The sequence below is a fragment of the Epinephelus lanceolatus genome, chromosome 14 (genome assembly GCF_041903045.1).
Source record: "Epinephelus lanceolatus isolate andai-2023 chromosome 14, ASM4190304v1, whole genome shotgun sequence".
Classification (NCBI taxonomy): Eukaryota; Metazoa; Chordata; class Actinopteri; order Perciformes; family Serranidae; genus Epinephelus; species Epinephelus lanceolatus.
In genome coordinates, this window is record NC_135747.1 from 15,457,682 (window position 1) to 15,473,444 (window position 15,763).

General features: G+C 40.9%; 1 protein-coding gene across 1 annotated transcript in view; it reads right to left on the reverse strand.

The window, feature by feature from the left end:
* Positions 1 to 450: 450 nt before the first annotated feature.
* thsd7ba (thrombospondin, type I, domain containing 7Ba) overlaps positions 451 to 15,763 on the reverse strand; it is a 243,155-nt gene continuing 227,842 nt past the window's right edge. The window contains exons 24-29 of the mRNA XM_078174396.1: positions 10,237 to 10,410; positions 5,639 to 5,734; positions 4,372 to 4,454; positions 3,444 to 3,639; positions 2,998 to 3,085; positions 451 to 2,697 (exon numbers count right to left, since the gene is read on the reverse strand). Of these exons, the coding sequence (XP_078030522.1) occupies positions 2,616 to 2,697; positions 2,998 to 3,085; positions 3,444 to 3,639; positions 4,372 to 4,454; positions 5,639 to 5,734; positions 10,237 to 10,410 (719 nt within the window). The 3' untranslated portion in view covers positions 451 to 2,615. The remainder of the gene's footprint in view (positions 2,698 to 2,997; positions 3,086 to 3,443; positions 3,640 to 4,371; positions 4,455 to 5,638; positions 5,735 to 10,236; positions 10,411 to 15,763) is intronic.

Sequence of the window (15,763 nt, forward strand, 5' to 3'; positions counted from 1 at the left end):
CATTGTCAAACTGTCTTCACAGAAACCTGCAAATATGTCCTGAGAGCTACCAAAATGACATGAATTGGACATGACAAGATCAGCCCACGTCTTTGCCACCGATCAGATGGCTGTGACACAAGCATTTGATTTCAACCCTCCCTTAAACAAAAGTGACAGTCTTAAATAAATGAATTCGATGAGACAAAAGATTTAAACACTGCTTGCCTCACAACCTGTGAGCATCCTGGGACTATCAGAGTGGGAATCTGACTGGAGGGCAAGATGAATCTTATCAGCTGCTTATATATTCTGGGCTCTGCCTTGGAGCCTGTATCAGTAATTACATTTTATCAGGATTTGAGAGTCAAGGAGCCGATGAAGATAACAGCAGGACTAGAGCATTTCTCTCGCAAAGATTTCACCAAGTTTGAACTCTGAAATGCGCAACAAAAAGGAAAGAATGCAGCGTTTTATTTGCACATGGTTCCACAATTTATTTGCATTTTTGTCCAGCTCTCCATGTACACACAATAGTAACACAAATAGCATGGTACTGTAAACAATGAGTGAACACACTTTGAGATTTTCTTGGATATAACCCAATAGAATCAGGTCAGAAGTGTTGGCTGTTTGTTTTATGATGGAAATATGCCCAGATAACTTGTTAATTAGTTGATCCTGTTAGCAAGAAATCATCAAAATCTCACAATTGGAGTTCACGTTGACTTAACATTTACCATATGTCCCTTTGTCAGCCAGATATTAGAAACACCGCCTGAAAGAAACTACTCTGAAATGTTTGGCAACTTGTAAAACAGAATCTTTGCAAGGCCACTCGGCACACTCTGCCAAAATGGATCAAGCATGCCTACATACACACAGCTGTTGAAATACAATTGTTACAACATGTAACAACCATGTTTGCACAGCCGTTAAGATTATAGAGTTACTGCTAAAATACATTCAGAAGGCGGTCAGATAACACAAGACCAAATCTTCAGTTTGTGGAGGCAGAAAGAGAAACCGCGTCAGTTCTGGTCAGTGCCAAAACCACCAAGTATCAGGAAATTAATTCTCCACTGGGTTGCATGAATAATGCACTGAAGGATTCATGTCTAAATGATAATAAATTGAAGCATTTAGGGCCTATTAAGATGCTTTACTAGAAATTGTGGATGCTTTGTACTCCAAGTGGACATCCGACACAATTCCAGGGCTGAATAAAAGAAAAGTAATTATTTATGTACTCTAGCTAGAGAAACAGAAATAAGAGATAACCCACTTCATTAATATGTGCTCACAGATATTTGGTATTTGCTGTCTTTCATGTTTGGAGCCCTGCCTTTGTGGTGCAAAAGGAATAAACAAACAAACAAAAAAGGAAGAGAAGAAAGCAATCCTGTCAAAAGTAGTCTCTCACCTTGCTGTGAGTCAGCTGACTTTGTATTATGTATTGTATTTGTATTTATGGTATAAAAGACATGGTGTAAAAAGAAAATGAAGTATGACACCCCTTTGAAAGAAGTATACTTGCTCTAAAAATACACTGTGTGTGATCTCATGGATAATTCGCTTTTCCTGTTATCGGTTTTGCTGATCAGTGCTTTTTTTGTTTTGCATTTAATGAAAGTGTGTATGAGGTATGAGCTTTATCATGCTGGTATTTGATAATTTGCATTAAAGGTCTGTGTGTGTTTTTCTGCTAATTCTTGACTGCGTTTGTCGTTGAAGCAGTCTGCCATGTTTCAGGGACAAGATTCAATGATCTTGAGGTTGTTTCTTAATTTAGTCCTCAGTGGTTGTGACGCTCATGAGGATCAGGGAGGAGGAATTACTGCATCGTTGTATTGTTAAACTCAAGGCAAGCCTGCTTTTGGTTTCCACATATACACAACATATGGCATCATCAACGAAACACAATCTGACAGCAACAACTTGCATTACAATTAAAACACTAGAAAAGTCATTTGAAAGGAAAAGAAAAAAGTGAATAAGCACTAACGTAGTGCATAGAGCATCTTGTTTATTCTCAGAAAATTCAAAAAAAGGCTGTTTGTTTACCCAAAAGGCGTGTGACATTTTCTTTTACAAAGATCCAGCACTGATGAGACAAAGTCAAATGCCAAATGTTCTGTTGTTCCGTCTTTGAATGTCATGAGTGACTGCTGACTCGAGATGTTTCGTCTCCCTCACGACACGAACACAAGACAAATAATCAGGTAGTCCCTCTGATTCTTGACACACAAAAAAAATCAACACCTGTGGATCCACTTTGTCTTTGCCTTTTAGAAGTCCTTGTGACATGTTGTTGGCAAAACAGTGCTTCAACTGTGCGTTCACATTGCAAGCAGTTAAAAAAAGAAACTAGAAGTCCATTTTTCCCCAGAGACCTTCTGTCTCATTTTCACCATGTTTGGCTTTGGTCCCTCCTCTTCTGTGGGGAGGAAAGCTCTGGGCTACACTGCCCTTCAGCAGCAAATCACGTGTGATCGTCGCTGTCGGTCTGCTGCATTTTTACAATACAATTGCCACTACAGCAAATAGTCACCCCCAGTTGACAATAAACAACAATCTGAATGCAGTCAGGAGTCTGTCTGAGGCCGAGCGCGTCCTTATGAGGTATAGCAGCCTGGTTACATATCCATGTCGCCATCGTAGGCCAGGGTCAAGGGCTTCTGCGGTGGAGGAGACGTCTTAGTGGTTTTGGATGGCTTACTGAAATAAATAGACAAGAAAGAAAAGCTGACAGTGTATCTGACTTAGCAGCACAGGGCAGCCCAACTTGATTTCAGTCTCTTACAAAAAATCCCATTATCTGATAGCAGCTGCACGCATCAGACAAAATACTGCAAGGAATATAACTCATACTTGACAGGGTGTTTTTCAAGGAAAGCAGATGGTTAGGAATTTGCTTTGTTTCTCAGTGTTTAGTGTGTTGTGTGTGGCCTACAATGGCGCTTTTGTTCTTGAAATTGTGCAGTGAGGAATCTCTTAAGAAAGCAATATAGTACATACCAGACCAGGAATGATAATGCAATAATGAAGAGTATTAAGATGAATCCAACGGCAGTCACGGCGTAAACCCACAGCTTTACTCTTCCATCTGTGCAATCAAAAAGCAGCGGTTTTAATACAAAGTTTTAAATATATTTACGGCTAAATATTTTGTCTGGAGATCTTCAGAATTTTTTTTTTTTTTTGCTCACATTTCAGAATAAAGAAGAAGGTTTATTGCTACTCTTCAAACATACTGCAGTGGAGCGACTAGAATGCCTTGACATTTTTGTGGTCCACTGAGCTTTTTTTTTGAACAGCATATAATGATGGGCCCAAGTAAAGACTTTGACCTAGAATGGATTCCACCCCCGGCCCAGTGATCCTAGAGCTACAAAGGCAGGTTCAAAGGCAGGAATGATCTCAGGCACACTGGTCGAGCTGTAAGAGGATTTCCATTTCAGTACCTGGGCCAACAGGTCGTAAGGTCCACTCGCTGAAGAGGTCTTGGGCCTGAGACGGCCCGGGTTTTAATCTTCCAGAGTTGGTTTTCACATCAGCTTTCTTGTTGTTGTCCACCCCCGGGGTTCTATTGCAGTAGTCCAAGAAGCCGTGCGTGGTCATCACTTCAGTGTAACCCTTCTCACACCCACACACTCCGCTCTAAATAGGGGGAAGAACATCATTTGCAGCCAGCACAAAACTGCAATCATTACTTTCCTATTGCTGCAAAACACTGCCAATAAAACTGCCTGCCATGTACTGGGACTACTCTGCTTTACTCTACTCTTTCAAAATACTCCCTACTATTAAAGCAGGTTGATTTATCCTAACCCTGACATTACACTGTGCTCCGCAGGGGGTAGATTACATACAGACACGTCCCAGATTCATCCCAGACTGATGAAAATGAGCCAGGCCAAAAAACAAACAAACAAAAAAGACCCCACACTGGAACCAACTGCAATAATGATAACGTTTTATGGCATTTCATCTTCATAAAGCATCTAAATAAGAAATAATAATAAAAAAAAAACATGTCAAATGCTCCTTTCATGCTTCAGTGCCACGCTGTTTTGCATTTTTAAGTGCAGTTACATGAATGGTACTCTAAGGGGCAGTCAAACTTCAAGCTTAGACTATTCTTTGTCATTTCCAAGGCTACTTGTGTGCAGTCCCCCCACCATCTAGGTGTACTCCCTAAATGACACTGAGCTCACATTCATTGGTATTAATGTGATTATCCTTTAAATGCCTGTTCTTGACAATTAGAAATGTCATCTGTCAAAATCCATTTCACTCCTCAACTAGAATGTGGCAGTGGCAGGAAACAGCCAAAAGCACAGTGAGAATTAAAGAGATCACAGCTGCCTGATCAAAATGTAATGATCTTACCGGCGTGCAGTGTGAGAAGGGTTTGGTGCACGGAGGATGGCAGTGTCTGACCGTGGTCGGCCTTTTCTGCGGGAAACACCCCCCTGAAGGAAGACAACAGGTTCTTATTTCTGTTCCTCTAGCCATTGATCACTAAATGAATGTACTGTCACATCTGATTAATGGGCTCAGTTGCCTATCAGGGTCCCTGATCAATCTGTGAACATTTTAATTCCAACATGGAAAATTGCATGTCAAAATATCAAAGAATAATGCCTTGGGCTCTTGCCTTTTCTGCAGAGGGAGGTTATTCCTTCTGGGCTCATATTTGCCAGAAACACTTCCTTACAGCGATAAGATCACATTCACCCACTATTTACAGCACATCAAGCTCGCCTAAAGCTTTCGCTCCCACAGCACTATTACCTTTGTTCTGTTTCTTTACGCCTGCTTTTCTTCCCACAAATACAAATGCATGATTATATTTATATGGATTGTAAGCCTTCCAGCTCAGAGTCTGCCTTATTGATTACTTATGTTAAGAGGGAGAGGAGGAATCAATGGAGGCTCCACTGAGTATGGGCAGATCAAATAAGGTGTTAAATTCAACTAGAACACTATACTAAAATTATTCTTTGTGAGTGTGTGTTGCACTGTGTGTGTATGAGTGTGTGAGACAGAGAGTTCACACTGCAGGCTGTCATGCACAATTTTGAAGTGATACCATCCGATTTTCTGCAGGGGGTAAAGTAACTGATTTGTAGGGTATAACCCATATAAAATATAATGATACTGTAAACAACAATTATGCAAAAGATATCACATCCGTTTTTGTGTCCACCCTTCTTGCTTATTTCCAAACGTTTCAATTATCTCCTGAACCGACAAGGAAATCTAAATGTATTCCTAAACCACCTGCTACAACCACCTCTGCCAAAATTACCGGTGTGACAGCTTTCTCAGATAATGAAAGAAGATTCACTTACTGTCACGGCAACGCTTACAAATTCCTTTTTGAGTGATCAAACAATCTGATATTGTAGCACATATCCATGTGATCCAGACTGGATTGAAAAATGAGACCCTGTGCAGCTTTTTCGCTGTTCACACTGATTCAGTTCAGTGCGGGGGAACAAAAACAGAACTGGGACACTTTCGGCTGCAGTGTGCATTAAGCCAGATATACATAGATATTCGTATTTCTATAGCAGTGCGTGTCTGTGTGTGTTCCTACGAGTGCTCCTGCACGACGCCCCTAGGGTAGCCGGAAGACACGGCAACTAATCACCTGTGACATTGACACCATCTGAGCGCTGACACCACACTGCTCTCTCATTGTTGCTCCATCCTCCTGTCCTCCACTGGTAACTGTGGCATTTCCCCCCTGTAGCAATGGCAGAAAGGCAGAAATGATGCTCATTAGCAGTTTGTGTTGGGGATCAAGCCCCGTCGTCGGGCTCCCGTGGACATTAACCACCACTTCCTTTTCTGCCCCACTACTCCATATTATAAGGTAGGACACATTAAAAGAAAGGGGCACCATTTCCTCTGAAGCAGGCTGCTACAAGACAAAGGCCTCTTTGGAGGAAATAATATAATGTAAATTGGTTGGAAATATATAAAAGCCTCTTATATCATAAAAGGAAAGTTCTTATTTTCCTGGGGGGAGCTACTGGGGAGACTGAATGGCAAGACTACAAATAGAAGAAACACTGCAGGAAAGGGCCTTAAATACATGTTCTAGATTTAAGCTACACATTTAGCTTCACATGAGTGCAGTATTAGAATGGAAGCTAAGTACCTGACAATTACATTATACATGCACCTTTTAAAAGCAACTAATAATTAGGGGAAAGAAGAACTGGCTCTAAACACACTAAAGACTTGGTGGCTAATAAGATATATAAAAGTTTGTAGGTACAGCAATCAAAAAAGTACAAGACCATTTAATCAAACAATGGAACATAAGTTAAGAAGCTTATGATAGTGTACAAAAATAAACTCAGTACATGTAAGAAGTCAATGGGTCAAATCAAAGAGATGCCTCCATCCAGTTTATCAAAACTGGATAAGTATTGTAGCAGCTTTGACTCTTCTATGTCCAAATACTCACACTTAATTAACAGCCTTTTAATCAAATTTGTAATTTTTGAGTGCAAACCTGTGACACAGCTTCAGTGATGACTTTAAAACCAGTTAGTAAGCACTTGCCCCAATTGCCCCAATACACGTTCGAGTGTAGTTTCAAGGGCAAAGGAGAGAGAAAAAAATCTTTCTATGGCCCTCATGAGTACATCTGATGTGTATTGAATGTTTAAGATGATTTCCACATCATTGATGCATCTGAAGGATTAGAGGCTTTCATTCTTAAATATCCCAGGCTTAGTGATGTGTAGGATGAGGTGTTTTTTTAAACCCCCACAAACCTGATCCACTGAGGAGCCATTCCAACCCGCCGACCCGCACACATACACAATAATCAATCACCTATATCCGTCCCGCAAATTAAAACTGGAGCTTAAAGTTTCTGATAATGACCATTGCTAATAGCAACCTATTTGCTAGTATGGGATTCAGTGTGGACAGAGATGCTTGCTTGCTGTTAGGACGCAGTGTTAGGCCTACATATTCTAAGAGGGTAAGTATTTTAGGTAACACTTTACTTGAAGGTATCTACATAAGAGTGACATGACATTGCCATAACTATGACATGGTCACGAACTTGTCATAAACATTATGTACATGTCATAAATGTTTATGACTGCTGTCATTAAGTGTCATTCGGTTTTTGTAATGACAAGTTGACATTGTTTGGGTTGTCTTGATTATGACAACTTGACATTGATTAAAGTGACATTACCAGAAGTTGTCTTTGTCATGACAAGTTGACATTAAATTTGTTTGGGATGTCCTTATAATGACAAGTTGACATTAACCAGGATGACATTACCAGAAGATGTCTTTGTCATAACAACTTGACATTAACAAGAAATGCACCTCTTTTTGTGTTTATGACAAGTTGACATAATGATTATTTTTTGTTATGACAAAGACATCTTCTGCTAATGTCATCCTGGTTAATGTCAACTTGTCATTATGAGGACATCCCAAACAAATTTAATGTCAACTTGTCATGACAAAGACAACCCAAACAATGTCAACTTGTCATTACAAAAACCGAATGACACTTAATGACAGCAGTCATAAATGTTTATGACATGTACATAATGTTCATGACAGGTTCATGACAGTGTCATGTCATAGCCTACGTAGATACCTTCAAGTAAAGTGTTACCGTATTTTAACTGTACAAAGTATTTATTACAGCATATTGGGCCTCATTCAATAATATGTGTGTAGAAATGTTCTTACTCTACACATAAAATAAGCATGCACGCAAAATTACCGTCAGATTCACAACACCTGCGAACCGGCTGATTTTGTTCTCGTTGTCAGTAAATCAGAAACATTCTAAACTGACAGGGTCCTGCCAGCTATTTGCAATCAGCATGCTGCCACGCCTCTATTTCTCTACATAAGGAGATACGTTTGCCTTGAGGTATATCATGGAGAAAGCTGTGAAGTTGTTTCTATGCACATATTAAGGGCCTAACACCCCAGTGTCAGATCGCTGGTGAGCATCTGTGAATGTCTCCCCAGTGGGAAACAGCTGATACGCTGTTTGTCACACTCTGCAAACATGTTCAAACATGTTAGTCTCTTATTATACTACTACTACTATTAATAGTAATAATAATAATATCATGGCACTATAAATTGGTGGGAGAAGCCATCATTAGCCTACAGGCATATTCAATAAAAACAATAAAAATCAAAACTGTTACATGTCAATATGGATATTCACATATAATGTAGTGGGAGCTGGGACGCTCGGTTTTTATGGTAGAATATACTAATTCATTCATTCATCTTCTAACAGCTTCATCCTCTTGAGGGTCGCGGGGGGGCTGGAGCCTATCCCAGCTGACATCGGGCGAGAGGCAGGGTACACCCTGGACAGGTCGCCAGACTATCGCAGGGCTGACACATAGAGACAGATCCGCTCACGCTCACATTCACACCTATGGACAATTTAGAGTTATCTATTAACCTAGTCCCCAATCTGCATGTCTTTGGACTGTGGGAGGAAGCCGGAGTGCCCGGAGAGAACCCACGCTGACACGGGGAGAACATGCAAACTCCGCACAGAGGGGCTCCCACACCCGGGATCGAACCGGCAACCCTCTTGCTGTGAGGCGAGAGTGCTAACCACCACACCACCGTGCCGCCCTTAATATACTAATTATGACATTAATTATGAATTATGGGCGGCACAGTGGTGTAGTTTGCATGTTCTCCCTATGTCAGCGTGGGTTTTCTCTGAGTACTGCGGCTTCCTCCCACAGTCCAATGACACGCAGGTTCATTGGTGACTCTAAATTGCCCGTAGGTGTGAATGTGAGTGTGAATGGTTGTCTGTTTCTATGTGTCAGCCCTGTGGTAGTCTTATGACTGCGACAGCTGGGATAGGCTCCAGGCCCCCGCTTACCCTCAAGAGGATAAGCGGTTACGAAAATGGGTGGATTAATTATGAATTATTATGCATTTAGTGAAAAGGTAAAGGTGAACATTATGTGTTTACATCATTTGTGATGTGATGGTCTGAGGGAATTCTAAATTTGCTCATCTGAAAAAATGTAAGTAAGAAAATATCAATTAATCCCAGATTTGTGCTTAAAACATTCATACACACGTTTTCAGCACAGATTTGTGCCTACAAACTGTTTGTGTGGCCCATTGTGACTCGAGAGATTTAAATATGTCAGAGTTCAACAGATTTTTCTGGTCAAAAACCGGATAAGCAAAACCCTGAGCACAGCAGTGCTGATGATAAAGCTGCTGGCTGTGTGTGTTTGAGAGAGACAGAGAGAGAAGGTGGGAGGTGGACTTATAACTTACTCAGAACGCGGCTTTGCCACTTAATGACCTGCCTCCCTGCAACCTGCGATACATTCTAACATGCTTACCCAAACAGCCCGACCTCTGGGTTGTGGGTCAGCCCCTGCATCACTACCAAGTCTTGTCCCCGAATTGTTTGTCCATTTATAGAGAGAGTAAAGGTGAACTTGACGGCAGTTAAAACCTAGTTGTTGCTGACCTCCAGTGGTTGGGGTTCTCTCCAATGGCTACAGTGATGTAGAAGTGTACTCAGGGTGTGTCCAATACACATCACAGCTGGGTTTGGTAACAGGTGTAAAAGCCTTCAAGCTTTCAACCACAAGAGGCTGGTGCAACAATGCTTTTCATAGTATTAACTTGTCCTTCAAATGAATATATAATGTCTTTTCATTAACAGATTTTTAGGTCTGCTGAGGGTCAGTGAATGAACATTATAGCAAGCCATTTCTTATTTACACATCAAGCACGCACAGAGCAGCATTCATTTGTTTCCATCCAAAATTCACTCTGCCTTTCACTGTTTTTGGACTCCGCCAACTCCTGAGGGAAATATTTGGCTCTTTAGCTGATAAATGCTCCACTAAGTTCAGCAGCCAGTCATTAGCTTTGTGTGTCTGCTGTTTGGTGCTGAGCAGGTAGCAAATAATGGGTTTATCAGAGTCTTTTCACTGAGAACAGCTGCAAGAACACCAAAACACTGAGTTAAAAGACACTATAAACCTGCGTAGAGCTGAGGGGAACTGCAGAGTTTGGGGATAATTTGTCACAATGAACTCTATTCACATACAAGTAGTCAGGTGGTCCATTATTGATAGAATAATATTGATTATAATTCTTTAACTAGGGCATTTCAAACCAGTCTATGTTAAGACAACCCTCATCATGTACTATAAAATAAGCTTCCGACATAAGTGGTTTCCTCAGTACCTTTACAGGGCTGGGTCTCAAAGACTTGATGTGGGCAGCTGCCCTGGTTCTCCATGACCTGAATGATCACAGCTCTGGAGCGAGCTTGGCGACCAGTAGTCTCAAAACTCCGCCCCTCCAGGCAGGTCAGCTGGCAGGAGCTCCAAGACGACCACACAGTCAAATGGCAGTCTCCTGAGGGCAAAAAGACACAGAGGAAAAAAACATCACTGATGGGCACAACTTAATCAATAACACTGTGAGACTTTCTTTTCAGATACTTGAGGGTGGTTTATATTCAGCTTGCCAACACTATTTCAGGGAACAATTTATTGGCTCCCCTGCTAGCTCCAGGAACATTTAAAAGAGATCGGAAACAACTTCAGCACACATCAGCGGCTGATAATGTACTAAATGCACAAAAACAAATTACTCAGACAGCCCAGTGGGTATTCAGAAGTAATAGACCAACCAGAGTTATAAATTATACAATACAAGCTATAATGCTGAGCACAACTGTAAAGGCAGCACCCAATACTGAAACATGTCTCTCAGGAGAAGCAAAACTCAAATTATTTGGGAAATGTTTTGTGAGGATAAATGCCGGTTGACATATTCTGTGAGTCCACAAACAACACATCAACAATTGCTTCATTGAAGGTCAAGAATTAATATGCCATGTAATCCCTGATAGAGTCAGCCTGTAGTGATAATACTGATAATATCACCCGCTGCCACAGTCCCTCAGCCAGAAGAACCCTCAGCTTCTCTGCCCTGAACGGCCATTAGCGACTGTCTGCGGATTGACGCGTATCATTATCTTTCATCTTTATACAGATCCACTCGATCAGCCCTTCCCTCACGCTGCGACGCCTGTGGAAACACGCTGTGGCTAACACGGCAGGATACAGCAACACACGCACACGTTCTGTACATCACATACATGTTGACAACCCCTCCCCTGGCCCCCACACTGTGCCTGCCACCTTCACACACCAACACACACATGGACACTAATACACACACATCTGCTCCGACCACTAAACACTTCTGATCCTGAGCCAAGGCTCACAGCAAAGGCGGGCTGAGTGATGAATCAAGGCAAGGATCAGAGGAGAGCGAGAGACAGATGAGCAAAAGCAAGCACTGCAAGATGGTGTCTCTTCACAGCAAAAGCTAACAAGAGTCTTGCTTGGCCAGAGCCTTGACAAAAGAGATCAGAGGTGTCCTTTTATTATTGGACGATAATGATTGTGTTTCTCTTTTAAAAATGACAAAACAATCCAATAAATTCTGTTACTTGTGTTGCTGGCTTGCACGGCAACTAAGTGTGCCTAAGGATAATAAAGCTTCATTACAGATTTTCAGTGTGGAAAGTCTGACAGTGACAAGTGAAGCAGGTCATGGCTGTCAGCCGGCCAGCAGCTCCCTTGCTAACGGCACATGGTACATCCACATCCTGTGGCCTGAAAATAGATAAAAGAAGGAGAAAAAAAGCACACAAGTTGGCATCATAGGATGACAGTCAACTATGATGTGCTGGCTTCTTGTTGCTATGGTGATTTATATAATGATAACACTGACCACGTCAGTGAACAGATACAATTAATAATCCTGGTGATGCTTCATGCCATAGGTCCCCAATTTCTTCACCGGAATGATCATTGAAAGGTGACATGTGACAGTTTGATTTCAATGTTTCACTAAATTTCAAAATATCTCAAAGGTCACATTTTTTTCTTGTTTGTGCAATCTCAATTTTAATATACTCAAGTGGAAGAGCTCCATCAAGTCTAAATTTGGCATTACATTATGCAGCGTCTACTTGAACAACAGAAAGGGAAAGTTACACTAAAGTTCTAACTATCAAGTCCCCTCCTCTGTTAAGATACAGCACACAGGCATAGTACCGGCAGCACTCTGCCAGCACTGGTGCACTTTTATCATTATGCATCACAGAGAGCAGTGTGCATGTAGTTTGATGTGTACCGCAGACTGCCAACAGTGAATTCAGTAACGTTGTTAAAATTGCAAGGGAACAGGTTGATCTGATGCATATCACTGCACAGTGGACCAGCTCACACTGCTAGATAGATTTAAGCACATGATGCACAAAATCTCTTGTGTGATTAGAACCTGATTTACCTAGTAATTAAAAGGAAATCTTAAATCATACAATTTAACAGTGGAAGATCAAAATGCTGTGCTGCACCTGTGACAAGTTCCCATTTAGTCGCAACAAAAGCATGTTACTATACAAGTTAACATAAAGCATAAAGAAGCTGAAAAAAGTCACAACACGAGACGTAAATACAATTTTGACAGCAAGGAAATGTCATAAGGTATTGTAGGGATATTGTAGTGATGTTAGAAATTACATTAAGACACAAAGTACCAGAGGTGGGACCAAGTCATTGTTTTGTAAGTCAGAAGTAAGACTCAAGTCTTTGCAATCAAGTCCCGAGTCAAGTCTCATGTCTGATATCACGTCAGCAGCAGTGTTGGGTAAGGGTTACTTTCAAAGTAATCAAAGTACGTTACTGCGCTACTTTTTAAAAAAGTAACCAGTTACTTTACTGCGTTACTCAATTACTTTAAAAGTACTTCCAACGTTACTCCCTGAGAAAAGTAACTGAAGTACTTTTGAGTATTCTACATTTCCTATTGGGCAATGGACCACAGGGCGCTAAGCCAAAATTAAAGTTATGGACCACTTGCCCTTCACTGAGATCCAGTTCTCCCATCACAGCCGTCACTTTGAAGTCCTGCCCTACCACCTCCGGTTGTGTAGCAGTTTTCAACCGTTTTCAACACGTTCTTTACTAACTTTTGTGGTGTTAGATCTTGCGGGGATGTAGCCATTTTTCTGCCATGGTTTGCGTCCTGTAGGTGATATTTTTGTGGGCGTGTTACACCAAAACCTGTTTCCCCCCGGCAATATTTTTGCAAGCGCACCGTTGCTGTGGCTCCGCCCAGAACGATTGTGATTGGTTGAAAGAAGGACAAGCCGCCGGGGCGTTTTTTTCTCCAATCTCAAAGTGAGAGTCGGCCCAGCCAGACCTTTCTTTTCTTGAGAAAGGTCTGGTGAGTGAGACTAGACATAAAGTAATAACATTAACAAATAGCGGCGGGGCTTTTACTCACCACAACTGCAGAGGCTCCCAGCTTCATTTGAAACAGACGGGCTGTTATTTATTAATCCCTCTGTGTGTTTATATATTTACTTTTTATCCGCTCTGTTGTCTTTATAAAGTTAACATATCGCACCATCATTTCAAACTCAACACTTGTTTCAAATTAAAAGCCCCTTATAACCTCAGCTGAGAGAATCCCTCCATTTTCTAAATAGGCTTTTATTCTGAAACATTTGTCAAAACTTCCTGTGGAAGATACAGTAGCTTGATAGTTTACATATGGCGCTTCAAATGTAGCTCCTGCCATCTGCTGACACTTTTAGGTGACTACAACAACATGTCGGCTGGCACATGAACAGACACAGTGACTCAAATAATAGTGAAAGTAATAAAAACAGGACAAGAATAACCCGATGACATCGCACACGCTGTGAAAGACGACCGGGGATAATTGGTGAGTACCAGCGTGTAGCATGTACCAGGCATAATGCGAGTCCTGAGTCTGAAACATGTCTGTCAGTGAGTCCTACTCCACCTATTTAGACTCCACCGTAGACAACGGCAGCATTTCTCCGACCACGTAGCGAGCCACAAGCTCCGTGGCTTCTTTCAGACTGATAGGTTTAACGTTATCTCCGTTATTAGAACCAAACGACAGCCATTGCTGTTTCGGAGCTGAAGGACCAGCGTTCTAAAAGTAACGGAAGTAATTGATGTCTTGTTTGAAAATGTACTTAAGTATTTGATTACTCAAACAGCAAACTAACGCGTTAGGTTACTTGTTACTGCAAAAAGTAATCAAAGTACTCTAACGCTTACTTTGTAACGCGTTATACCCAACTCTGGTCAGCAGGCAAGTCCTAAGTTAAGAGTGATAAGTCCAGAGTCAAGTCCCAAGTCAAAACTGACAAGTCCTGAGTCAAGTCTCAGTTTTATGTCCTAAACAAGTCCTAATGTGCTCTTCACCAAATTTAATGCCATTTAACAACAGAGTAATATATGAATTCACAAAAAATCATCAGTGTTTTTGGAATGAATATGGTAAAACAAGGTTGTTAAAACAAGTGTGACTTATTCATGAAAACAAGTCACTTGTGTTAAAGTCCAAATCGAGTTTTAAGTCTTTTTTGATTTTTCAAGTCGGGTCTAAAGTAATCAAATTCGAGTCTGACTCGAGTCCAAGTCGTATTACATGAGTCCACACCTCTGTATGTTGAGCTCAGTCACAGATCTGGTTTAAGTAAGAACCTATAGGTAAAGTATATCATAGGATATCATACAGGGCTTAGTGCTAAATTACGTGAACTTACGTTTCTCAGTATTCACCACCCACCTTTATTTCCATGCAGTTTTTACTAAATATAGGCTATAACACATCTCCAGCTTTCATGACAGATATATAATTGGCATAATCAACAGCAAATTGGCAAATCTCCTTATTTCAAAGATGATGGGGCCAATTGTCTCCCTACATATTTCTATACAGGAATCCACAGTAAACATGATTTGCTTTTCATCTTACAGGTCTCAAGTTAAGTTGTGTTAATTGTGATGAGGTTCATAACTTCAGTAGCTCATTTGGCTTGCAGAGGGACAACACATGCAGCTCATCATTTCCAAGTAGCTCTTACTTGTAAGTCTTGTATCTCTGGGTGCCAACGTCCATTTTACTGCCAGCCTACATTGCTGTGCCTGCACTTGGTGCTGCATAATGATGTGTTGCCATCATCTTATAAGATGATCATTCTTCGTTAATTATCATTTTGATGCAAAAGGAGATTTGGGCTAAGAAAGAATACATCTCGTTTTGTTATCTTACATTATCATCATATACTGCTTTTGCAATAGCAATAAATAAACAATAAATGTAACCAAAGCTGTTCTTACTTAAATCTAGTTGCACTCTGTTGTATTACCGCTGTTGCACTGGCACACAAGCTCTCCGCATGCAGAATTTCCACGGCTGTTAATTGTTAAAATCGTTTCAGTTAGCACAGCATGATTTTTTACTTCTTATGTATTTCTGGGTTTTTACATAGTGAGGTGTAAGATATCAAAAGCGCTGTCAGGTAATTGATTGTCATTTCTGTCTCTCTTTTAGTTACTCAGTATTGACTTTTGCAGCATTGATGTTCTTTGGTACTGTAATAACAAAAAAACGTGAACTTTCTTCTGGCCAAGTGGACACTGTGTCTTTTTTTCCCAAGTTGTTATTGGACGTGTTCGGCCAGCTAATGTAGAGCTAAAAGGGTCATTAGTTAACCTATGACTTTTATTGATTTTACAATCATTATTCGGCAGAACAAAATGTCAACCACTTGGGAGAGGGGACAGTGTATTGGCAGATTCCAGCAAATGAGTTTGCCTTCTAAAACAAGATTATTGATTATAAACCAAGTAGCCCAGGCCAAATA